Source organism: Engystomops pustulosus, chromosome 2 (assembly GCF_040894005.1).
Source record: "Engystomops pustulosus chromosome 2, aEngPut4.maternal, whole genome shotgun sequence".
NCBI lineage: Eukaryota > Metazoa > Chordata > Amphibia > Anura > Leptodactylidae > Engystomops > Engystomops pustulosus.
Genome location: NC_092412.1, coordinates 194,672,968 through 194,698,292, shown reverse-complemented (window position 1 = coordinate 194,698,292; position 25,325 = coordinate 194,672,968). Strand labels below are relative to the sequence as shown.

At 44.7% G+C, this 25,325-nt stretch overlaps 1 protein-coding gene across 2 annotated transcripts in view; it reads right to left on the bottom strand.

Annotated features, from left to right (window-relative positions):
* TSPAN2 (tetraspanin 2) overlaps positions 1–25,325 on the bottom strand; it is a 124,503-nt gene that overhangs the window by 58,043 nt on the left and 41,135 nt on the right. For both annotated transcript variants that reach the window (XR_011853319.1, XM_072137701.1), the window contains exon 2: positions 21,717–21,822. Coding sequence is in view for 1 of the 2 variants with exons in the window: in XM_072137701.1 (XP_071993802.1) it covers positions 21,717–21,822 (106 nt within the window). In the remaining variant the exon portion in view is untranslated. The remainder of the gene's footprint in view (positions 1–21,716; positions 21,823–25,325) is intronic.

The following is a 25,325-nucleotide window of genomic DNA, read 5'->3' as shown; positions in this document are numbered from 1 at the left end:
TCCCCGCTAGCGTACCATAAACTTTATTGCCCTAATATGTAAATTTAATTAAGCGGCTACTGGGGCGTGGAGTAGCCGGACACGAGGCTACACGGCGCGGCTACTCCACGCCCCAGTAGCTGCTTTCCCCCGCCTACCCTGTGATCTTCGGCGCGCAGCTCCTGGCAGCTGCGCGCCCTCGTCCGAGAAGCCGGAGTTCTGCGCATGCGCAGTAACTCCGGCCTCGTTCCCGAGATCGCGCATCCTCGGGCCTGCGCTCTGCATAGTCTACCTATGCAGAGCGCAGGAATCGTCAGATGTGAAGGTTCACCCCATCGGATAGGTAAGCGCTATGTTCACCAAGAATACTACCAACGATTACCACTGAAAAAAAAAAATATATATATATATATCTATATATATATATATATATATATATATATATATATATATATATATATATATATATATATCCACTGCCACCAATGAAGTCACTGCAAATATATATATATATATATATATATACACCTACACCCACTGCCACCAATGTATGCTGAAGGCACTGTAATATTATATATATATATATATATATATATATATATATATATATATATATATATATATATATATCCACTGCCACCAATGAATTCTGGAGGCACTGTAATTTATATATATATATATATATATATATATATATACAAGCAAAAGAAGGGGGGTTGCAACAGCACTCCTATTAGAGAAATATGACTCAGGTGCACATCCCAGGACTTAGACCAAGGTCCATCAATAATCCAATCCGAAAAAAATGGCAGCACTCCGAGATTCGACAAAAGAAAGTGAACTAGTTTATTCACACATGTGTCCAAAACATGACGTTTCGGCTCCTTAGACCTGCCACCACTGCCACCAATGTATGCTGAAGGCACTGTAATATTATATATATATATATATATATATATATATATATTGTGAGACACTGAAGGGGTTAACTGTGGATGGGCGGTATGTTTCCCCTAGGTTTTGCTTCTATGCAAGGCCTTAGTGCTGAGGTGGGTTTGTCCAGCACCTTGGACACAGGTGATGGGAACAGCCTAATTAGCCTGGATAAAATGACTCAGCAGAGTTGAGTGGGTTGTCTCTCTGTGGAAGGAGGCTGAGAGGACACAGCTCTGACCTGTGTGTCTGGAGCAGCCACGTGAACTTTGTTTAGTGTGAGCTAGTGGACGAATTGTATAGTTAGCACCCTGACGGGTAGGTTTTCTTTTGTTTATTCAAATACCTGTATGTAAAGGCTGGTTTTATTTTGCTGCAATAAACGCAGGCGAGACCTGTTTGGACTGTACCCTGGTGTCCCTGTCTTGAACTGCATCCTAGCACCCCGCTACCACGGTCTCTACTGGGCCAAATCCCCACATATGGTGCTTCGGATTGCGGGCAGTTCAAAAAGACATACACCCGAAAGGCTCGCTACATCCTGCAACATTGCATGGCCTGGGTGAAAGCAGCAGGCAAATTGCAGGATACAGCCAAGATGGAGGACTTTATTAAAGCCATGCTCCAGCAGCAGGAGGAGAGATCCCGCCAGCAGCAGGAGGAGGCCAGAGCTAATCGGCAGCAGCAGCAGGAAGAGTCCCTGGCTAATCGGCAGCTGCAGCAAGCCATGCTCCAGCAGCAGGAGGAGAGGTCCCGCCAGCAGCAAGCCATGTTTCAGCTGCAGGAGGAGAGGTCCCGTCAGCAGCAGGAAGAATCCCGAGCCATGTTCCAGCTGATGATGGAGAAGTTTTCTGGCATGATGGCAGCACCGCAAGCAACGACTACTGAGGGGTTCCGTACTGGTCTGCAAGGATACCCGGTTGTCCAGCATTCCGCACGGGCTGCAGTACAAAAGGCTTTACAAAAAATGGCGACGACCGACGACGTGGAGGCGTATCTCACTGTGTTCGAACGAGTAGCTGAGCGAGAGGAGTTACCGGCTGAGCAGTGGGCAGATGTCCTGGCACCGTTCCTGACCGGCGAGTCGCAGAAGGCTTACTACGACCTGAGTGAAACGGAGGCCCGTGAGTACCCCCAGCTAAAGGCGGAGATTCTGGCTCGTCTTGGGGTCACCGTTCAGGTTCGCTCCAGCCGGGTCCACCAGTGGGCTTACTCAGAAAAATTACCCCCACGCTCCCAAATGCATGACCTGATCCATCTTGTCCGGAAGTGGCTGCAACCAGAGGACTGCACCCCCGCACAGATGGTAGAGAGAGTGGTCCTCGACAAATTCACCCGTTCTCTGCCCTCTCGGCTCCAGCGGTGGGTTGGACAGGCCGGTCCCACAAAAGCTGAGGATCTTGTGTCCCTTGTAGAGAGGTATCGGGCTACGGAGGACCTTCTACTTACCTCTCCGACACGAAGCAGTGCCAGTGACAGGGTCACCAAACCAGCTGGTAAGACTGCTACTGCGGAAAAGGGGAGACATGTCAGGTTGGGAGGGGGTTCATTGGGGGGCGTGGATACCCAGAAACCCAGTGAGGCTCGTGACAGAGGTCATGGCCGTATCCAGTGCTGGCGGTGCCATGAAATGGGCCATATTGCTGCCAACTGTCCACTGTCAGTGGAGCCAATGGACTGCAACCAGACCCGGCGAGTGTCACTGTTTGCCCGGCCAGTTCTGTCGGCAGAGTCAGTCACGGATGCAGAACCCCAAGTATGCATGGTCACAATCGGTGGTCACACAGTGGCAGCCTTGCTAGATTCAGGGAGTCTGGTCACCCTGGTGCGGGGAACTTTGGTTGATCCTGGACTGTACAGCGGGCGGAAAGTGGGAGTGTTGTGTATACATGGGGACACTCGCGAATATCCCACTGCTGTCATCAACCTACATACCCCTTGTGGTTCTGTTACCCATGAAGTGGGAGTGGTGGGGACCCTTTTTCATGAGGCTATTATCGGCAGAGACTTACCGGTGTTTTGGGACCTCTGGAGACGAAGACCCACCTCAGGTGCTGTTGCAGATAATGGACAACAGGTATGTCCGGCCTTGGCCCCTGAACCCTTTGAGGCCGATGTACCCACACCAGCAGTAGGGGTGACCCCATGTGATGAATTCTCTCCCCTAGAGGTCCTAGCTGGTGAGGTCGAGGGCCACGAGGAGGTGGCCGACGTGCTGGACCTTGAGATTTCCCGTGACAATTTTGGGGCTGCACAGCTACAGGACCCTACCTTGGTTAAAGCACGGGAGAATGTCAAGGTGATAAATGGGGTACTCCAAATACCAGGGGCTGATAAAATATACCCCCGAATGGCGATAATTGGGGAACTGTTGTACAGGGTCGACCAGATACGGGGTGAGGAGGTTGAGCAACTTGTAGTACCCCAATCTCACCGTAGGCTGGTGCTAGAGTTGGCACACAAACATGTGCTGGGAGGGCACTTAGGGGCTGAGAAGACCCGAGAGAGGATCCTGCAGCGATTTTTCTGGCCCGGGGTATGGGAGGAGGTAAACCGGTATTGTAGCTCCTGCCCTGAGTGTCAACTTACTGCCCCGCTCTCCCACTTCAGGAGTCCTTTGGTCCCGCTACCGATCATAGAAGTGCCCTTTGAACGGATTGCAATGGATCTGGTTGGCCCCATAGTTAAATCCACAAGGGGGCACCAGTACATCCTGGTTATCCTGGACTACGCTACGCGGTACCCCGAGGCGGTTCCACTTAGGAACACCTCCTCCAAAAATATTGCTAGGGAGCTGTTCCAGGTGTTCTCACGCACAGGCCTCCCTAAGGAAATCTTGACTGACCAGGGTACCCCATTCATGTCTAGGGTAATGAAGGAGATGTGCAAGTTACTACAGGTAAAACAGCTCCGCACCTCTGTGTATCATCCTCAGACAGATGGCCTGGTCGAGAGGTTTAATAAGACCTTGAAGGGGATGCTTAAGAGGGTGGTCAGCAAAGATGGGAAGGACTGGGATTGTTTGTTGCCCTATTTGATGTTTGCCATACGTGAAGTTCCCCAGTCCTCCACGGGTTTCTCACCCTTTGAGCTGTTATATGGCCGTTCTCCACGTGGGCTTTTGGATGTAGCCAAGGAGACCTGGGAGCAGGAGAGGACCCCCCACCGTAGTGTGATAGAACACGTCTCCCTTATGCAGGACCGCATAGCGGCGGTAATGCCCCTGGTAAAGGAGCACATGACAAGGGCACAAGAGGCCCAGTCTAGGGTCTACAATAGGTCAGCCAGACTCAGGACCTTTAACCCAGGCGACAGAGTGCTAGTTCTAGTGCCCACCGTGGAGAGCAAGTTCTTGGCCAAATGGCAAGGGCCATATGAGGTCATGGAGAGAGTGGGGAAGGTAACCTACAGGGTATCTCAGCCGGGGAGGAGGAAACCCGAACAGATATACCACGTGAACCTCCTAAAGCCATGGAGGGAAAGAGAGTCCCTGATGGCCATGGGAGTAGAGAAGGCGTCTGTCTCCAAGAAGGGGACACCGGAGGTAGGTGTACCCGTTGCCAAGGTGCCTGAAGTACGGATCTCGGAGTCCCTCTCCAGGGCCCAGATTCAGGAAGCGAAGGAGTTTGTGCTCCGAAATATGGATGTGTTCTCTAAGTTACCGGGACGTACTTCAGTCATCAAGCATGACATCATAACCGAACCCCACATCCGGGTACACCAAAAACCTTACCGGGTCCCTGAAGCGCGCCGGCTTGCCATATCCGAAGAAGTCAGGCAGATGTTAGACCTGGGGGTTATCGAGGAGTCTAAAAGTGACTGGTCGAGTCCTATTGTGTTGATTCCCAAACCGGATGGTTCCCTACGGTTCTGCAATGATTTTAGGAAGTTGAACGAGGTGTCCAAATTTGATTCCTATCCCATGCCCAGGGTTGACGAGTTGATAGAACGACTTGGACAGGCTAGGTTCTTCTCCACCCTTGACCTGACGAAAGGGTATTGGCAGGTACCCCTGACTGACAGGGCTAAAGAGAAGACCGCTTTTGTTACCCCTGATGGGCTTTTTCAGTACGTGGTACTCCCCTTTGGGCTACATGGGGCTCCCGCCACATTCCAGAGGTTAATGGATCTCGTGCTAAAACCTCACCGGAGTTATGCCTCGGCCTACTTAGATGATATTATAGTCTATAGTAACGACTGGGAGAGTCATCTAGCCAAAGTACAAGCAGTGGTAGACTCCCTGAGGGCAGCAGGGCTGACAGCGAACCCCCAAAAGTGTGCACTGGGTCTGGAAGAGGCCCGTTACCTGGGGTACCGTATTGGGCGAGGGGTCATCAAACCCCAAGTAAACAAAGTAGAGGCGATCCAGCAGTGGCCACGACCTATGAGCAAGAAGCAAGTGAGGGCTTTTTTGGGCATAGTGGGCTATTATCGCCGATTTATCCCCGATTTTGCGACAATAGCGGCACCTCTGACTGACCTGACTAAGGGTAGCAGGGCGGTGATGGTAAAGTGGAGTGAAGAGGCTGAGGGGGCGTTTCAGCGACTTAAGACGGTTTTGTGTGAGGGACCGATACTGATCACCCCTAACTTCACCAAGACCTTTATTGTGCAGACTGACGCTTCTGACGTGGGCTTGGGGGCTGTCCTGTCCCAAGTAGTGGAGGGTGAGGAACATCCTGTAACATTCCTGAGCCGCAAGCTCACACCTCCTGAGAAGAACTACAGTATAGTTGAGAGGGAGTGCTTGGCGATCAAATGGGCTCTGGAATCCCTGAGGTATTATTTGGTAGGGCGGCAGTTTACACTGGTGACCGATCACTCTCCCCTAACCTGGATGAGTCAGGCCAAGGAGAGGAACGCCAGGGTCACAAGGTGGTTCCTAATGCTCCAGAATTTTAAATTCACGGTGGAACATCGAGCAGGAAAGCTGCATGGGAATGCCGATGCCCTATCCCGTACCCACTGTCTGATGGCCAAAAGTGTTCGTCCCCACAGGGTCAAACAGAGGGGGAGGGTATGTGAGACACTGAAGGGGTTAACTGTGGATGGGCGGTATGTTTCCCCTAGGTTTTGCTTCTATGCAAGGCCTTAGTGCTGAGGTGGGTTTGTCCAGCACCTTGGACACAGGTGATGGGAACAGCCTAATTAGCCTGGATAAAATGACTCAGCAGAGTTGAGTGGGTTGTCTCTCTGTGGAAGGAGGCTGAGAGGACACAGCTCTGACCTGTGTGTCTGGAGCAGCCACGTGAACTTTGTTTAGTGTGAGCTAGTGGACGAATTGTATAGTTAGCACCCTGACGGGTAGGTTTTCTTTTGTTTATTCAAATACCTGTATGTAAAGGCTGGTTTTATTTTGCTGCAATAAACGCAGGCGAGACCTGTTTGGACTGTACCCTGGTGTCCCTGTCTTGAACTGCATCCTAGCACCCCGCTACCACGGTCTCTACTGGGCCAAATCCCCACAATATATATATATATATATATATATATATATATATATATATATATATATATATATATATAAGATTACTGTGCCTGTAGAATACATTGGTGGCAGTCGGAATTGTAGGTGGTATGAGCATAGCTAGGGTTAAATTATATATATATATATATATATTCCCACTGCCAACAATGTATTCTACAGGCACAGTAATCATTAAAATTATATATATATTTGCAGTGACTTCATTGGTGGCAGTGGATATATATATATATATATATATTTTTTCAGTGGTAATCGTTGGTAGTATTCTTGGTGAGCATAGCACTTACCTATCCGATGGGGCGAACCTTCAAATCCGACGATTCCTGCGCTCTGCATAGGTAGACTAGCTGAGAAAGCTGCATCCATGTAAATTCATAGGACCCTCATAAAATAAGAGCTTTGCATTTTGGAATAGAAACTCTGCTGACTGAAAAAGAAAAATCCATCCTCACATAACCAATGATGCACACATATATTCACATCCATGTTACACCTGTTTTAAGCCTTCCACCAAACACTTAGTTCATGCCTGTTCGATACCTCCAGCAGCCTACAGTACAGATACATTTAGTATATATGCCATGATGAGCTATTATGGTAACTTATGTCATACAAAGGAAAATAAATTCCTTTAAATACATTAAACATTTATATGCCAGACTGGAACGTCGGATTGTTGGCTCGGTACTGCAGCTCCTGCTTTACCATTTTAAGGAGCTTCTAAATCTATGAGACACAATCCTGTCTACAAGAGCTCAAAAAAGAGTCAAGAACATGATTCTGTTATTATCACTAGACACTATGTACCGCAGCAGCTATAACACAGTTATAATGGGAGTATAAATACTGTGACTGCTTCTCCATAAAAACAATTTCCAAAGACAAATTGAGTTATGGATTACGCTATACCACTTAAAAGACTGCTCTGGTCAGTGAGGAGTTGCAGAGCAGCTTCCAAGTAGTGGTTCCTGCCAAAACAATACTATTTCCATACCTCCCAACCGTCCCGTTTTGGGCGGGACAGTCCCGTTTTTTAACCCTTGTCCCGCCTGCACGGACCGTTAAGTGAAAGTCCCGGTTTTTTTGCGGTTTCACGGATTTTTCCGTTTTGTCCCGCCCCCGAGTCCCGCCCCCCCCGAGTCCCGCCCCCCCGAGTCCCGCCCCCGAGTCCCGCCCCCGTCCTGCTCAGGATACAGAGAAGCCAGGGGGCGGGGTACAGCGTCCTCCTCCTCTCCAGCTCCCGGGCTGTCTGCTGCAGAGCCGGCACCTCCCCCATCCCCTCCCCTGGGAGGCAGAGCCCTCCCTGTCCTCAGGCTGCCACTTGCAGGCACATGGATGGATGGATGGATGGAGCAGTGCAGAGTGTCATGTTCTCTGCACTGCCCCTGCACAGCAGCCCCAGGGGATCATCCTCTGTGCAGGCAGGAACTCTCCAGCACTGCTACATCAATGGCTCCCTGCCCCCACCTCCTCCTGCTCCTCACTGAAGTTCGTCTGATGAAGCAGAGCCGAGTGTGTGCAGCTGCTGCAGTGTGATAACAGGTACTCTACAGTGACTGCAGGCAGCAGCTAAAGGGTTAAACACTTTCCTCCATAGACCCTCTGCCCCCATCCCTAACCCCCCCAGTGCCTTCTATTCTGCTTTTATTGTACCATATACTTAATCCCTTAACCCCTTAAGGACGCAGGGTTTTTCTCTCATTTCTCGCTCTCCAACTTCAAAAATCCATAACTTTTTCATTTTTCCGTGTACAGAGCTGTGTGAGGGCTTATTTTGTGCGTAACAAATTTTACTTTCCCGTAATGTTATTTATTTTAACATGCCGTGTACTGCGAAGCTGCAAAAAATTCCAAATGTGGAAAAAATTTTTTAAAAAACCGCACATGTCACGTTCTTGTGGGCTCAGTTTTTTCGACTTTGACTGTGCACTCAAAATAACACCTCAGCTTTATTCTTTGGTTTGGTGCGATCGCGGTGATACCGGATTTATAGGTTTTATTGTGTTTTAATACATTTTCAAAAATTAAACGCATGTGTGCAAAAAAAAAAAAAAAAAAATTTTGCCATCTTCTGACGCTAATAACTTTTTCATATTTCGGTGCACGGAGCTGGGGGTGGGGTCATTTTTGGCGAAATGAGCCGACGTTTTCATTGCTACCATTTTGAGGTCTGTGCGACATTTTGATCATTTTTAATTTCATTTTTTATGTGATGTAAAAAGGTGTAAAAGTCGCATTTCGGACATTTGGGCGCCATTTCCCGCCTCGGAGGTCACCGCCGCCCGTAACCGTTTTTATATTTTGATAGATCGGGCATTTTGGGACGCGGCGATACCTAATATGTCTGTGATCTTTACTGTTTATTATGTTTTATATCCGTTCTAGGGAAAGGGAGGTGATTAGAATTTTTAATATTTTATAAATTTTTTTTATTTTTAAAACCTGTTTTTTCTTTTTTTTCCACTATTTCTTAGACCATCTACGGTACATTAACCCTAGATGGTCAGATCGCTCCTACCATATACTGCAATACTTCTGGCTCATTGTAACGAACCTGCAGAAGCCATGTAGCCTCGTGTCAAAAGAAGACCCGAGGCTACCACGGCAAACGATCGCCGCCCCCGATGACGTTCGGGGGCACAGCGATCGTAAAAAAGACTTTGCCGGCGACAATGACCGACTGCGGTTATTAGCGGTGGGGGTTTTCTGCAACATGCAAAACCCCCCACCTTGTATGAAGAAGACTCAGCCCGTGAGCCCTCTTCATACACTCCTTATACTCTCTGCGTCGTAGAGCTACGGCGCAGAGCGTTAAGGGGTTAAAGGGGTTTTCCCACAAATACAAGTTAGGCCCTATCCATAGGACAGGGCTTAACCTGCTGATGTGTGGGGGTTTCAGTGATGTGACCCCCATAGATCATGAAAACAAGGGGTCTGTTGGGGTCCACATAAGGTCCATGTCATCGCTCTATGACGGTAATGGAGCAGAATGGTCATACACGGCCGCCTGCTCCATTACTCTGACGGAACAATTTTTGCGTTTCCATATTTCACTCCCCACTTTCAAAAATCAATAACTTTTTTATTTTTCCACGTACAGAGCTGTGTGCGGCCTGTTTCTGCGTAACAAATTATACTTCCTAGTGACAGTATTAAATATTCCAGGCCCTGTACTGGGAAGCGGGAAGGAAAATATCAAATGTGTTTTTTATGGCTTTCACTGCGCGCTCAATAGGACTCCTCCCCTTTACTGCGCTCCATAGGACCCCTCCCCTTTACTGCGCTCCATAGGACCCCTCCCCTTTACTGCGCTCCATAGGACCCCTCCCCTTTACTGCGCTCCATAGGACCCCTCCCCTTTACTGCGCTCCATAGGACCCCTCCCCTTTACTGCGCTCCATAGGACCCCTCCCCTTTACTGCGACAACGAGCATGTCCCCCCCCTAGACAACGAGGATTTCCCCCCCTAGACAACGAGCATTTCCCCCTGCTAGACAACGAGCATGTCTCCCCCTGACCCCTAGACAACGAGCATGTCCCCCCCCTAGACAACGAGCATTCCCCCCCCCCTAGACAACGAGCATGTCTACCCCTGACCCCTAGACAACGAGCCTGTCCTCCCCTGTGGCTGCGTGCCCTTTTTTGTGTGTTTGTGTTATTTTTGTCTTCCAGGACCGTGCATGCTGTGGACTGCTTCGGATTCGAAGGATTACGTCTATGACCGACATTTCTAACAAATAAAATGGTCAACGAGGGTGTGTCTGCGTCTTTTGTTCAATAAAATTTTCTGAAAACGGTGTGATTATTTATTTTTTTGCGACACTCTTCATAGTTTGCCGTAGTAGTGGTGCCGGCTAGGTGACGGTGCTCATTACTAAGGGCTGGCCTTAGTGTTTGCCTTAATTTTTTTGGCAAATTCACACTAACGCCCATACCATTACCCCGGTACCCACCGCCACCAGGGGTGCCGGGAAGAGCCGGGTACAAACCAGTACCTGACCGTCTATAGATGGTCAGGTGTTGGGGCGGCTGCAGGCTGTTATTGTTGCGCTGGGATAGCCCCCTAACAGTGGCCTATCCCAGCTCAGTAATGGCGGGCTGCTGCTGCTTTTTTGTATCTGGCTGATTTGAACAATAGGGGGCACCCCATGCCGTTTTTCCCCCCCATTTTTTTGTAAAAATGGGGGAAACAGCCTGGGAGCCCCCTTTAAAGGGGGGACCCCACGCATATTTTTGTCAAAAATTTGAAGAAAAAACGGCATGGGGTGCCCCTATTTTTCAAATCAGCCTGATACAAAAAAGCAGCAGCAGCCTGCCATTACTGAGCTGGGATAGGCCACTGTTAGGGGGCTATTCCAGCGCAACAATAACAGCCTGCAGCCGCCCCACTACCTGACCATCTATAGACGGTCAGGTACTGGTTTGTACCCGGCTCTTCCCGGCACCCCTGGTGGCGGTGGGTACCGGGGTAATGGTATGGGCGTTAGTGTGAATTTGCCAAAAAAATTAAGGCAAACACTAAGGCCAGCCCTTAGTAATGAGCACCGTCACCTAGCCGGCACCACTACTACGGCAAACTATGAAGAGTGTCGCAAAAAAATAAATAATCACACCGTTTTCAGAAAATTTTATTGAACAAAAAACGCAGACACACCCTCGTTGACCATTTTATTTGTTAGAACTGTCGGTCATCGATGTAATCCTTCGAATCGGAAGCAGTCCACAGCAGGCACGGTCCTGGAAGACAAAAATAACACAAACACACAAAAAAGGGCACGCAGCCACAGGGGGGGACAGGCTCGTTGTCTAGGTGGGGGACATGCTCGTTGTCTAGGGGGGGGGGGACATGCTCGTTGTCTAGGGGGGGACATGGTCGTTGTCTAGGTGGGGGTACATTCTCGTTGTCTAGGTGGGGGTACATGCTCGTTGTCTAGGGGGGGGTACATGCTCGTTGTCTAGGGGGGGGCATGCTCGTTGTCTAGGGGACATGCTCGTTGTCTAGGGGGGGCATGCTTGTTGTCTAGGGGGGGCATGCTCGTTGTCTGGGGGGGACATGCTCGTTGTCTAGGGGGGGGCATGCTCGTTGTCTGGGGGCGGACATGCCCGTTGTCTGGGGGGGACATGCTCGTTGTCTGGGGGGGACATGCTCGTTGTCTAGGGGGGGGCATGCTCGTTGTCTGGGGGCGGACATGCCCGTTGTCTGGGGGGGACATGCTCGTTGTCTAGGGGGGGACATGCTCGTTGTCTAGGGGAGGACATGCTCGTTGTCTAGGGGAGGACATGCTCGTTGTCTGGGGGGGGCATGCTCGTTGTCTAGGGGAGGACATGCTCGTTGTCTAGGAGGGCATGCTCATTGTCTAGGGGGAGTGGAATATGCCCCCCAATTATATACATAAATATACATTGGTGCCAGTGGATGCGTTGAAGGTATGAGCAGTGGCGTGGGCAGGGGGTGTGGTTAGGGGGCGTGGCTAGGGTGTGGCTTCTGTGGGTAAAAAAATCGCCGCGGCGCGCTTCGCGCGCCGCCATTTTGTCCCTCTTTCTCCTCCACAAAAGTTGGGAGGTATGCTATTTCCTTCTCTTTTCTTCAGTAAGGTATCCCTGAGAGCAAATGGAAATTCAATGCACGGTTACACATAGGGGAGTAATCATTTAACACTAGCAGAGCCTTCACAGGCCTCATCATATTAGGTTTTATAAAGGAAATTGTCCAAAACAGTTTTTCAAATGAATACAAAGCAGCCAATTTAATAAATAGCTGGAATTCAGACAATCCAGTTTAGGATAATGGACCATATTTATTAAATCTTTTGCGCCAGTTTTCTGTCTGACTTTGCACTGAAAAGAACATGCAAACTGCTTGCACATATATTTATAAAGTGTCTGCACCAGTATTGTGTCGCCGATGTGCCATGCCCGATGAGCCACAAAACTCTGCACCTAAAAGGACTTTCCGCAGAGTTGTATATTGTTACCACATTTATTACTGCGACTTGAGAGAATGGTGTCGCATGCTCTATGTTAAAGGTGCACTGAAAAAAGTTAGTGCATACTTCCAACTTAGATCAATGAGGACTATGCCTCAGTTTTAATTAATAATAATAATTCCGTTATTTATATAGCACACAAAGATTACGCATGGCTACACAGAACTAGCCAAATCAGTCCCTGTCCCCAATGGGGATCACAATCTAATCAGCGTACCAGTATGTTTTGGAGTGTGGGAGTAAATTGGAGGACCTGCTACAAACTATTTGCAGATGTTGACCCTGAGACTTGAACCCAGGTCCCCAGTGCTGCAAGGCTGTAATGCTAACCACTAACCCACCATGCTGCCCAATCTTGTGCACTCTGCACACTCCACTAACACATAGTGCAGTTTGTAGAAATCCATTTGTTTGCAATCAAAATAACCCAATTGAAAATAAAGGAATCTTCACAATCCATTCTATGGGTACATGTACAAATACATATATTTTCAGCTGATCTACAACACAAAGGTAAGGTATAAGATTGGGTTCACATCTAGTTTTTGCAGTCCCTTGTAAGTATATTGGAAGGATTCCTGACCTATCCTTACAACTGAAGCCAGAAGCTTACCCTGCAGTATGCTCGTTAAGTTGGATACATCCTCCTCTTCAGAACCTCCCCCTAAAATTGGGAGGATAAGTGAACATCTGCAGCAGCCAGTGATTTGCTGCTGCTGATGTTCAGTTTTTCTAACATATATAGTTACTGAAGGAACAACCACAATGTACCCCAGTGGAGGCCAGGGATGCATGTGTCCCTCTTAACCCTTAATGGCCCCTGCATATAATTTTTTTTAAAGCAGGATGAACAAATGGTCTAAATCACTTTTCATCATATCTTTCTTCCTGAATTCAAGGCATTCTGATCAGATGGAGACCAAATGGATGCCTGCGTATGTCTATGGAAACATTCTGCGTTAACACCAGTGGCTATTCCATCTACACACAGAGCATGTCCAAAATATGTAATGTGAACATAACCTTACGGCTGAATGGTTTCAGATTCACCATAGGTACAGCTTCCCACTAATCTCCCCCTGTCAGAAACTTTCCCCTGTGTGCGGCTCATTTGTGTACATGAGGCCTAGCTGACGTGGTGAAGTGTAGAGTGAAATCTGTGGCACAGTAGCACCATTTCCACTTTCCGTTATAGATTCAGCATCTAGACAGCATATAGTATGTTCTTATTCTACTACAAAAATCTGCAGCACTTCAACCCTTAAAAATTGCCACTCTAACCCTGGATTTCAGAGCTAATATTTCAGCAAAGCTGTGAATGTCGCTTTGGACTATACTACAGCCTACAGCACTATTTCATATCTTATATATAGTATTAGAACTTCACAAATCATAAGGGTAATTTCCTTACTTACTGTAGATAATAAAGAAGTATAGCACCATTTTCTAATGCCATTTTCTGCATACTGTAGGCTTTTATAAAATGTTTATTGTATAAAGATTTGTTTTCAGTGTAGCAATAAAGAAGAGGTTAAATTCCAGAAATGACTTAGTGCTGGCACTGATGTATTTGTTTCATACCTCACATGGCAGGATGTGGCAAAAAGTGTAGATTTTATTATGTGGAAGAAGTGAAAATAGTCCTAACAGAGCTATCTGTAAAATGCATTATCATGCGGCCCCTGCACAGCACGCTAAAGAATGAAATCACAATGTCTCCTGGTGGCTGGTACAGAAGTTATTCCTCCCCAAATATAATACCCAGTGGGTACAAGGAACACACTACATAACACACTTATGACCATTGAGTTCTTCAGCTCTCAGTAATGAACTGTTACTTGTCGAGCTGCACAGTGAACCCTGGCATCCAGGGCAGTGATGTGCTAAGGAAATCAAAGACTGAGCACAACAGCAGCTGAAAGAAGCAGAAGAGAATAACCAAGATGGATGAAGATTTGGGTTTACCATGGCATTGTTATATAATCACACAGAATATTGAGGAAAAAAGTATTTAAGAAATATTATTTCAGTGTAATGTTCCAAAAGAAACGGGCAGCCAGATGTTAGCTGCAAGGCAACAGAATAGAAAGTACTACAGTGCCTTTTTATGACATTTTTTTTCTCGCTTTGTGTATATTTTTCTGGACCATGGTATTTATCCAAAATGGAGCATGCTCTAGGTGCTTTCCCAAAGACTTCAACACGGAAAAAAATTACTGAAAAAAATACATGAAGTTTATGGTTTATGAATTTTATGGTTTTTATCAGCATTGAAAGAATGCCATATAACTGTGTATATGGCTCAAAGTACACACAAGGTATGTAACAGAGTATCATTATACAATGATTCCACCAGGCTTATGCTTGCCTGACTGAAGACAACATAAACCGGTGACCCATTTCTAACGCTTTGTCACTTTTTATAAAATCACAGTTTATATGGTTGCTGTAGAAGTCATCTCTGTGTGTCGAGTCCTAAAAATTCATAAATTGCTGGCTTTTAGCAGTGACTGATGGTGCTCTCACAGTAGAGGGAGAAAGCTAACAATTAGCACCAGTAGTAGCATAAGCTTTTTCTAACTTGGGGGCAGCGCTAGGTACCTGAGTGGCTGGCGGAGCGTGGCCTAGTGCTCGTCTGTGGTCACTGTGCTGGGTACCAGGGGCAGCGGCTTTGTACACAGCCTGGCAGATGGAAGCACAACAAAGGAGGGCGAGGCTGAAGGAATCAGATGTTTCTCCCTGGGGCAACCCCAATGTAGGTGTGGGGGACGCCATTGGTGTTTTTAGCCTTACATAGGGATCACTCGGAGACTTACACTTTGTTTATTCAGGAACCTGGCAACGGCCAAAGCATCAAACCCATCAACTAGGTCAAGATGACTGGTTGGATGGTGTTCCACAGGAATAGCTCACAGCCTGGTATAGGTAGTTTCAGGCTGGAGATGGATAGTTGGCTACTTCAGCAGCAGGATGGTGCAGATTCCTGAAGGTGTAGGTCTTCTTGGGCCTGGTCTCCACGCAGGCCAAGGGTGTCAGTGCAGCGTGCCACCGACACATGTGCTTCTCAGTACTCTGTCTGGAGAGAAGAACTCAGGACTGACTGACCTGGAACTTTTCAGCCACAAGGGGTTTTATGAACTCCTCTATTGAGGTGGCAAGCTAAGTATCAAATCAAATCAGCAATCTCTTTACAACAAGGCATCTCATTGGTTACAAGAATTATACATTCCTTCTCAGGCAGATAGTTAAAGGGGTTGTCCGTGTTTAAAAAAAAAAATATATGTGGCCGGGAGCGGGGTTACTAAAACAATAAAGATGTACTTACCTTCCGGTGCCCTCCCGTATCCAGCGCTGCTGTCGCTCCGGTCCGGGGGCCATGTAAACAAACATGGCCGCCGGAGCAGCGCTGGACTCAGCTTCCGGCCGGATGCGACAACCTTCCGGTCCCCATACACAATGCAGTGTATAGGGACGGATAGGCGTACCCGGCCACGGCCGGCCGGAAGCTGAGTCCAGCGCTGCTCCGGCGGCCATGTTTGTTTACATGGCCCCCGGACCGGAGCGACAGCAGCGCTGGATACGGGAGGGCACCGGGAGGTAAGTACAGCTTTATTGTTTTAGTAACCCCGCTCCCGGCCACATATATTTTTTTTTTTTAAACTCGGACAACCCCTTTAACAGCTGCATTACCATTTGCAGACACTGGAGGTCTCCCTAAGTGGGTCAGGCCTAAAGAAACACAATTAAAAAGAGGCAGGTTTTGATTTTTAAACACTGCGCTGGCAGGGGTGTTGCATATACAATATATACAGTGGGGAACCAAACATCTATTAACTAGAAATGTCAGGCTTGTCAGTAAGTGCCATAAATCTTCACTAGCTTGTCCTCATTTTAACATTATGTCGAGCAGTGATATTTAGACTGGGACTGTGTTTTATACAATGGCATGGCCACATAAGGCTAACCAAATCAATAAAAAGGCTCCAAACTACGGACTATACAATGGAAAAATAAAACTGAGTAAATATCTATTGCTGCTTTCAAATCAGGGTGTCTTTAGACATTTAGGGGGAGATTTATCACTACTTCTGTGCCGTTTTTCTTGTGTAGAATCAGTAAAAGAATTACTAATTCTTGCGGAGTATAAGAATTTGCAATTCTTACAGCGACTACCCCACGTCCACTTCCAAAGGGGTGTAGTCGCTGTAGAGGGGTGTGGTAGCCGGTGGCTTGCGTAATTTTTGCTAAATCTGTGAATAAACAAAAGTTCTAAGTTTTTACACAAAACTGACCTGGCATAGCTTTGCCGGAGCTTGGTAAATCTCTGATCACAGACTCATTTTAAATCTCTAACAGTAATCCCTGACTAACAGGTGGTTATAATGTTTACCTCGTTTTTAGGGTCTGGCAGCATTATATGCCAAAAACAGAAGAGGTCTTCTATGATTATTTATTGGTCTTCTACACTCATCTAGATTAGCCTTAGGGAAGATACGTTTTAATGTTTATGCCAGAAAATTCTTTACTATATTTACCTACTTTAGTAAACTAAATATAGCGTAGTAGGATGTAATTCTAGCATACTATTAGTTATGAGAGGCGATATGGTAACATAATAGGACTCACAGGCAGACATCTCTGTGCTGTTCTCGGGTAGGAGAATGAGACTGAGACTATCTGCATAAAGGCTTAGGACTGCCAGCATCCCCCATGCAATGAACTATTGTATATTACATTGCAATACTTTGATAAACTTTAAGGCTTGAAATCCATTCAATCACATAATTCCAGTATGTAGATTTGGTCTATGGTTATGATTAGGGAATTGATATCTTTATGATTTACTCTTATCAATACAGTGCACTATGTAATGAATCCAGAAATGCAACTGAATATTCAATTCCTTGATATCTAGAATATGGCATTTTACTGTTCCCTTTTAGTTTTTGAGCAGTGTATATATGGGAAGGATGATGAAGTTTTACAGGCCTCTGTCCTTACAGTTGTAAGAGCTGCACCACTGACTTTACACACAGCCTGGAGTACTATATTGGGATCTCAGGCAGTTTATGTCTCATTTGGAAAACCCTGCTAGTAAAAATAGGCTTGGCTACTTCCACCAACAGAAGCAGAATGTTACATATTTTTTTTATTTTTGAGGTTTTCATCTGTTTTCATTACATAAACGCTCCTAAAATGTTTTGCTTATCTAAAAATCGTGTAAAGTGATAAGCATAACATCTCATAATCAAGATGGTATTTTGTTTCCATAACTGTATCATAACACAAATAAATTGCAAAATATAAAGCTGGTCAGGAAAACTCTTCTTTTATTTAACAGTTGTGAAACATGACTTTGAACCATTTGGGCCTGGATTTATGGATGGAATGTTACACCGGGTCAAAATCTTAACATAATGGGGCTCATTTATAAAGAACAGTGCAGTTTGTCTGGGTACCAGATTCAAGATTTCTGGTACACGATCTTTATGAATCTGGCACTTCCTGTACTGCTCTCACAGAGCCCCCCACCTTTTTTTTGGTGCACCTTTAACATAGGGCGTGCAACACAATTCTGTCAAACTTTTTGTCGGAACGCCCCCTTCAGTGCAGAAGACTATTGCAGCCGCGCCACAAAAGGGTCATGTGCCACACAAATGTGGTGCAGACACTTCTTAAATACCTATGCAAGCAGTTTGCACTAGAAAAAAACGTGCAAAGTCCAACAGAAAACTGGCACACGACCCTTAGTAAACGTGCCCCCGATATATTTATGGACTCTGAGTTCTATTATATTTTCTAGACAATTCAATAATGTATATGGTTCTTCATTTATTACACATCTGTTTATCCTTTGTATTACCATGTTTTATAAATTTTGTTTCACTTTGGTATGAGGAATAATTAATGATGCTATTTGTGCCACTTTTACAAAAAGTGAAAGGGTCCAATTGCTTGCGCTACACCTAAAGTACTTGTCCAGCACACTGAGGACAAGTAGCATGCTATTAAGATGCAAAGAAGATTTTGGGTGGGTTCACTACTACCGGAAGATTTAGGGGATACTTTTGTGTCCAAAAGGCATTTGGCACATCCATTAGACAAAAGCAATAATGCTAGACACCTCAGATATGAATACATAAAAATATTGGGGGACATTTGCTAACTTCCTTAGCCATCTTTGTGCTAAAAAAGTTGCAAACCATGCATCATATACAGTAAACCAAACAATGACTACAAAACATACTAACCCAGACATAAGCAGGCAGTGTAGCGGATTATAATATGGGTCGTTTAGGTGGCAACCCAAGGCCAAAGACTTCTTTGGGGCCCTTGGCCACACAAGCTGTACAACAAGTTTGATATTACCTTACAAAGGAGTGACTTTGATTTGTTTCTTCCCAAATTGAAATCCATTTTAGTTAATTCAGTATCATTGGTGCCAAGCTAGGTCATAATTTATAGTACTGGACCCTCTGAACACTGTAAGAGTCATCCCTGCTCCATTGTAGAGATAAAAGGGGGAAAGTCTGCACTCTGCATATATCTGTGCCAGCCCCTGAAGTACCCAAGTGCCTTATCCAAGTATCTTTATCCTAGACTGGTTTCACACTCATCCCTTAGGACAGTGATGGTGAACCTTTTAGAGATCGAGTGCCCAAAGTGAGACTCAAAAACAACTAGCTTTCCCAAAAGTGCCAACACAGCAATTTAGGCAGTAACAAACTTATTGCTATCAGAATCTTTGAGCTCCAATTCAACACCTTTTCACTCTTTGGACAGGACCAAGCAGCACAGGATTGGTCACTTTACAATAGCAGGGCACTACTTGGACTGCCTGAGACTGCAGGAAGATGCCATGTCTGGCAAACTCTGTGCCTGGGAGACAGCCTGTGTGCCCACAGAGATGCCTCCAAGTGCCATCTCTGGCACCAGTGCCATAGTTTCGCCACCACTGCCTTAGAATGTTTGCTCAAATCTGTCAGAGGACCACAGACATTAAAATTGCCATACTGTTGAATACAAATGGAAAACTATCCTTTTAAACCATTGGTAGAAATGCTAAAATCAAAAGAGGATTTCTTTTTCTTACAGCCAGGGGTCCATGGCGGACAGACTAAAATACTCCTTGTTGTGACCATAAAACTCTTTACATTGGAAGAGGTGCAGCCATCTTCCCCAGAGGTTGACAAGGGTGAAGCCTAAATTTATTGCCTGTATATAGTGTTGCTAACCAACAGAGAAAAATGGTAGCTTACCCTAAAGTAAGATGGTCAGTGTGCTGTGCTCCGTGGAGGAAAGAGTCCTTGGTCGGTCCCAAGAGGCAATAGGAACTATGTGGTATAACTAGTAATAGTAGGCAGTAGTAATAGTAGTAGGTCCCAGCAAAAAAATATGCATACAATCTTCAATTTATTCTTGCATTTTTAAAAAACATACAAAAAAAAGTGAAACATGAAGAAACAGGTTTCTGTATTACCTGTAATGAAAGGTTTCTTCATGTGAACATCTTTGTTTTTTTTGTAAGCCTCTTTAAAAATCCAAGAATAAATTGAATTTATACATCATGTTTTTAAATACATAAATACATGAATTTATACATAAATGATTTTATACATCATTTTTGTTGGTGCCTATGGATCATACTACCTTTTCATAGTTCATATAGTGTTGCTATTGCTTCTTATCTGGTCCCCTGGAGGACATCAGAGCTGCCATTAAATCCATTGGCCTTTACTGACACTATACCAAAGATGAGGTAACAGGTAGGCTGCAAAAAAGGCAGCTAATTGTGACCACCATAGAAGTCAAAAGTCAAATCTCAAGATTTGAATATAAAATTATGTTATTTTTGATGCTATATTCCTTTTAAATATCACAAGGCTTACAACGCCCACATTATTTATTTACTTCACAAACAAAATTCTCTGTATAAAACAGTGTGTGACACCTAAAAAACATGTCAAACAGGATACCTATCCGCCCAGGTCAGATACTGTAGGTTTATTCCACTGCAGCTAAATTATTCTGGAACAAGAAACACAGTGATATCCAAAGTGCTAGCAAACCTTTCCACTGGCATCCTCAGCCCTGTTTTGAGATGTATCCTATGTGCCAAGACTATATAAATGATGTTAGCAAGTGGAAATAGTATGCATATTCACAACTTTTGTGAACGAGTGATGTCTAGATCCTCATAAGTAATATGTACTGTAAACATGCAAGACTAGATATATACAGTAATACCGTAGGAATAGATTCTTGATCCATTAGCGGGATAAGCATCCAGCAAATCAAAAAATCTACATGTGACAGTAAAACATGTGGAAAAGAGCTGTATTATGTCTGAATATTTTACATAGATAAACAGTTATTTTAAAGCGAACCTGTCACCAGGTGACCAATTTTTAGCCCCTCCCCCCCCAGTACCCATAGAGCACTGTACATACACTGCCAAAGAGTTTTTGTATCAAAAATAGGTTTTACAGAAACAAAGATATGTTATATAATACCTTTCAATGCCATGTGAGCTGGGACTAGGCCATTCGACCCCTGGGAGAGGCTATAGAGGAGCGTTTTCCCCCTTTCCCCCTCCCTCCGACCCACGGGAAACAGTTCCTCCTTCTGTTCTTTTCCAATATATGAAACGCCCATCGTCATCAACTCAATGCCTAGCAAGCAGCGATGTAGAGTAGCACATGCGTAGATGAATGCGAAGACCGCGCGTCCGGCTCTGCTTCATCTGCACATGTTCGTGTAAACATACTGAAGGATGCTGAACGGGTAAACGCAAGAATGTCTGCCGCGATCAGTTGATGACGGTGGACAGAACATGGCTTGATGACGATCACAAGGGGGATACTGCAGGGGGCATTGCTAAGTCGGGTGATAGGCGTTTTTAGATATTTGAAAAGGACAAACGGTGGAACAGTTTTCCGGGGGTTGGGGGGAAACCGCACCTATATAGCCCCTCCTAGGGGACGAATGGCCAAGTCACAGCTCATTTGACATTGAAAGGTACTATATAGCATATCTTTTTTTCTGTAAAACCTATTGTTTATACAAAAAGAAAACTCTTTGGCAGTGTATGTACTATGATCTATGGGGACTGGGGAGGTGCTAAAAATGGGTCTCCTAGTGACAGGTTCCCTTTAAGTGGACTTATGCAGCATGCAACTACATAAGAAGATTTATATTTATACATACTTTATTCATTGGTATGTACTTTAAAGGTTCTAACATCACCAGAGTAGTATTATATTCTTACCAAAAACTGTAGCATAATGTCAGAGTAAGGAAAAAGCTAATATTTTATTCATGGTACTCACCAATAAAAAAGAATTCATATACTTCTTTATCACCTTCACTTAATTCTTTTATATTTCCTCCAAAAAGAAGCCATAATCCAACACCAATAATCGCTGATCCTGCAAGCTGAAAATGCACAGAAACAACATAAATACTTCAATACAATAAACCATATTCACTCAGTATTAAATACATACAAATCAGGTTTTTGTGTTGTATAACCTGCAATAAAGAATAAACATGTCAAAAAAGTTTTCATTTCTAATCTTACTCTTCTTAAAGGACATCTACCATCAGTTTGAGTGATGGTAGATGTCCAACATGACACGCTCCTTTCTTCCTGCACTAATCAGAACTAAACTGAGGGCTCTATACTACAGGGGGAAGGCTGGCTGTATACTACAGGGGGCAGGCTGGCTGTATACTACAGGGGGCAGGCTGGCTGTATACTACAGGGGGCAGGCTGGCTGTATGCTACTAGGAGCTGGCTGGCTGTATACTACTGAGGGCAGGCTGACTGTATGCTACTAGGAGCTGGCTGGCTGTATACTACTGGGGGGCTGCTGGCTATATATTGGGGGGGCTGTGACCAATGCATTTCCCACCCTCAACTTATACTTGAGTTAATAGGTTTTCACAGTTTTTTGTGGTAAAATTAGGAGCCTCGGTTTATACTTGGGTCGGCTTATACTCGAGTATATACGGTAGGCCGGCAAGGATAGAACAAAAAGATGACTGTACAGCATACAGCGCTGTATTCATTTGTATTAATATAAATCATAATGTAGATGCTGTGTCTAATGGATTTTAGCTGGCATGTATAGTGCTACATTTTTAAGTCACACCCCAGGGAGATGATGACATATGAGGTTGTGGTCCCACGTCACATTTTGATTGCGTTTTGAAACCTATTACAACAGCTGAGGAGAGGTTATTTGCCTAATTATATTACTGTTAACATTTTCATTTACAAAACTCATTAATGTCGTTAATGTCGCATTTATATTGCGTTTTGTAAATACAAATGTTAACAGTAATGTAATAAGGCTAATCACCTCTGCTATGCTGTTGTAATAGGTTTCAAAATGCAATAAAAATTTGATGTGTGACCGCACCCTTAGAAGTAACCAATAAATGAAAAAAAAAATGTAAATGCAAAAATTTCAGAATTTTCAAAAAACAGGTTACTGGGCAAAATTTTAAACATTTAAAGCATGTGAAATAATTCCAATTTACTAGGATCCATGGAAAAAATCCATCCTGTGCACCTGCCCTGGACCAAGTGCAGATTTGCTCCTAAAATGTCGCAAAAATAAGCAAAAAAAGTGATACAAAAGTGAAAATTTGCACAGAACATCTAGGAAACTAAGATACATAAGGTGCAGATGCAGACCAAGGCATACTTGAAAAACGACAAGTGAAAAGTTGCAAAGACGACAAAAGTCACATAAATGAGACAATTCGACTAGCAGAAATAATGATGCATGTCCCCCAATGACCTGATCCTCCCATCTGACCGCAGTGAGCTTTATTTGCATTTTTGCTTCTGAAACAAATGATTCTAATTAGGTTCCATATTGTCAGATGGCTGGTAAAGGTAAGAAAATGGGGGTATGGTCAGGATGGGCAGAATTTATTATTAATTGGCATAACAAGAGGTCAGAACAGGCCAATTATGGAAACATTTAAACAGGCAAAGGGCCTCCCCACAGACCTGGTTTCTCTACCAGAGAGATTATTCAAACTGCAATCCATTTGTGGTTAACACCTTACCCACAAGAAATGCTTTGCTTACTATACATGCAGACAGTTTTGCTATTAATATATTACAGACATTATTTGGCTTATTATTATGGATACTATGGATAAATGGATGTACAATTAAAGGGGTTCTCGAGGAATATGAATTTTGTTGTATATGGATGGGAGGGGACTAAAAAAGAACTAATACTTACCTGTCTTCTTGCTTCCTTTATCCCACAGCATCACCTGTCACTGGCGGCTCCTGTTTTTATACTGCACTGATGACGATGGGGTAAAATATTAAAAATAAAATGCCTGAATGTATGTTGTCTCTCATCCCCACAGAAAGAATGAATAAAAAATGAGTCAATGGGGACATTTATCATCAATTTGTGAAAGTAGTGAAAAGTCACATTGCGGTTTTTGCAACTTTTTACTGTCAAAATACATAAAAGTGTAGTGCAACGCTATGGAAGGCGGAAATTCTAAACTGCAACTTAAAAAAAAAAGCTGCATAAAAATTCCCATAGTCACTCCAGTCCCCTACTGACTTATGTAAAGTGAAAGCAACTTTTTCTGCTGTGCAGAAGAACACTGTAGACTGATTAATTAAAATCACCAATTAAGGATTGTAAACCAAACACACTTACATACAGAGGTGTTCCCCCACTGGCAAGATCTTCTTTTAGATTATTATGCCCTAGTTGTTAAGAAATGAAGGCTTTAAAAAATTATGAAAATTAGCCTAAGGGGCTCCGAGCTCCATTAGGGCGATGGCACATGTGGCGTTTTGAACATGTTTTTGGCCCCTTTTTAAGCAGTCCGTCAAAAACCGCATGAGTTTTTTTGACAGACTGCTTAAAACAGACCAAAAACACGTTCAAAACGCCACGTGTGCCATCACCCTTAACAGCTATGGAGCCCAAAGCTCATTTGCATCATTTAAAAAAAACAAACAAAAAAGGCATAAAAAGTAAAAAAAAGAGTGGACCCCTAAAAACACAAATCACCCCTCCTTTCTCTAGAACTGATATAAATATAAATAAACAGTAAAAATCATTACAAAACACAATGGGGCACATTTACTAAGGGTCCGCAGCCGCGAATCCGTCGGGTTTTTCCCGAATATTTCCTCTTTGCGCTGTATTTCACGGAATTGTGGCACACGCGATCGATTTTTGGCGCAATCGCGCCGACTTTCGCTCGACAGAAATCGGGGGGCGTGGCCACCAGACAACCCAAAGGATTCGGAAAAACCGCAGAATTTAAAAAGCCATTTGTGTCGCAAGATCAAGCACTCACATACACCAGAAAAAAGCAGGTGAACTCCAGCGGACCTCGGCGCAGCAGCGACACCTGGTGAATATCGGCGCACGAACCTTAGTGAATCCCGGCAGAACCCGAATCAGCGTCAGAGAACCCGCCGCTGGATCGCGACTGGACCGGGTAAGTAAATGTGCCCCATTAGGTATTGCCGTGTCCAAAAATGCCAGATCTATCAAAATATAATAATGGGTTTTCACTGTATTTAACTCTGTAACGGAAAATAGCGGCCAAAGTTGAAAATGGCACTTTTTTGCCATTTTGAAAAATATAAAGAATGCAATAAAAAGTGATCAAAAGGTTGTACATACTAAAAATGGTAGCATTTAAAACCTAATCAAAAGTCGCAAAAAAATGACAACACCCACAGCTTCGTACACCGAAGTATTAAAAAAGTTATTATCGCCAGAAGATGGCAGAATCCCCCCAAAATGTTTTGTACAGGAGGTTTTAATTTTTGTAAATGTATTGCACTCACCCAAAGTATAAAGTAGACCTGTCATTTTGGGTGCACAGTGAAAGCCGTAAAATCCAAGCCCACAAGAAAATAGCGCAAATGTGTT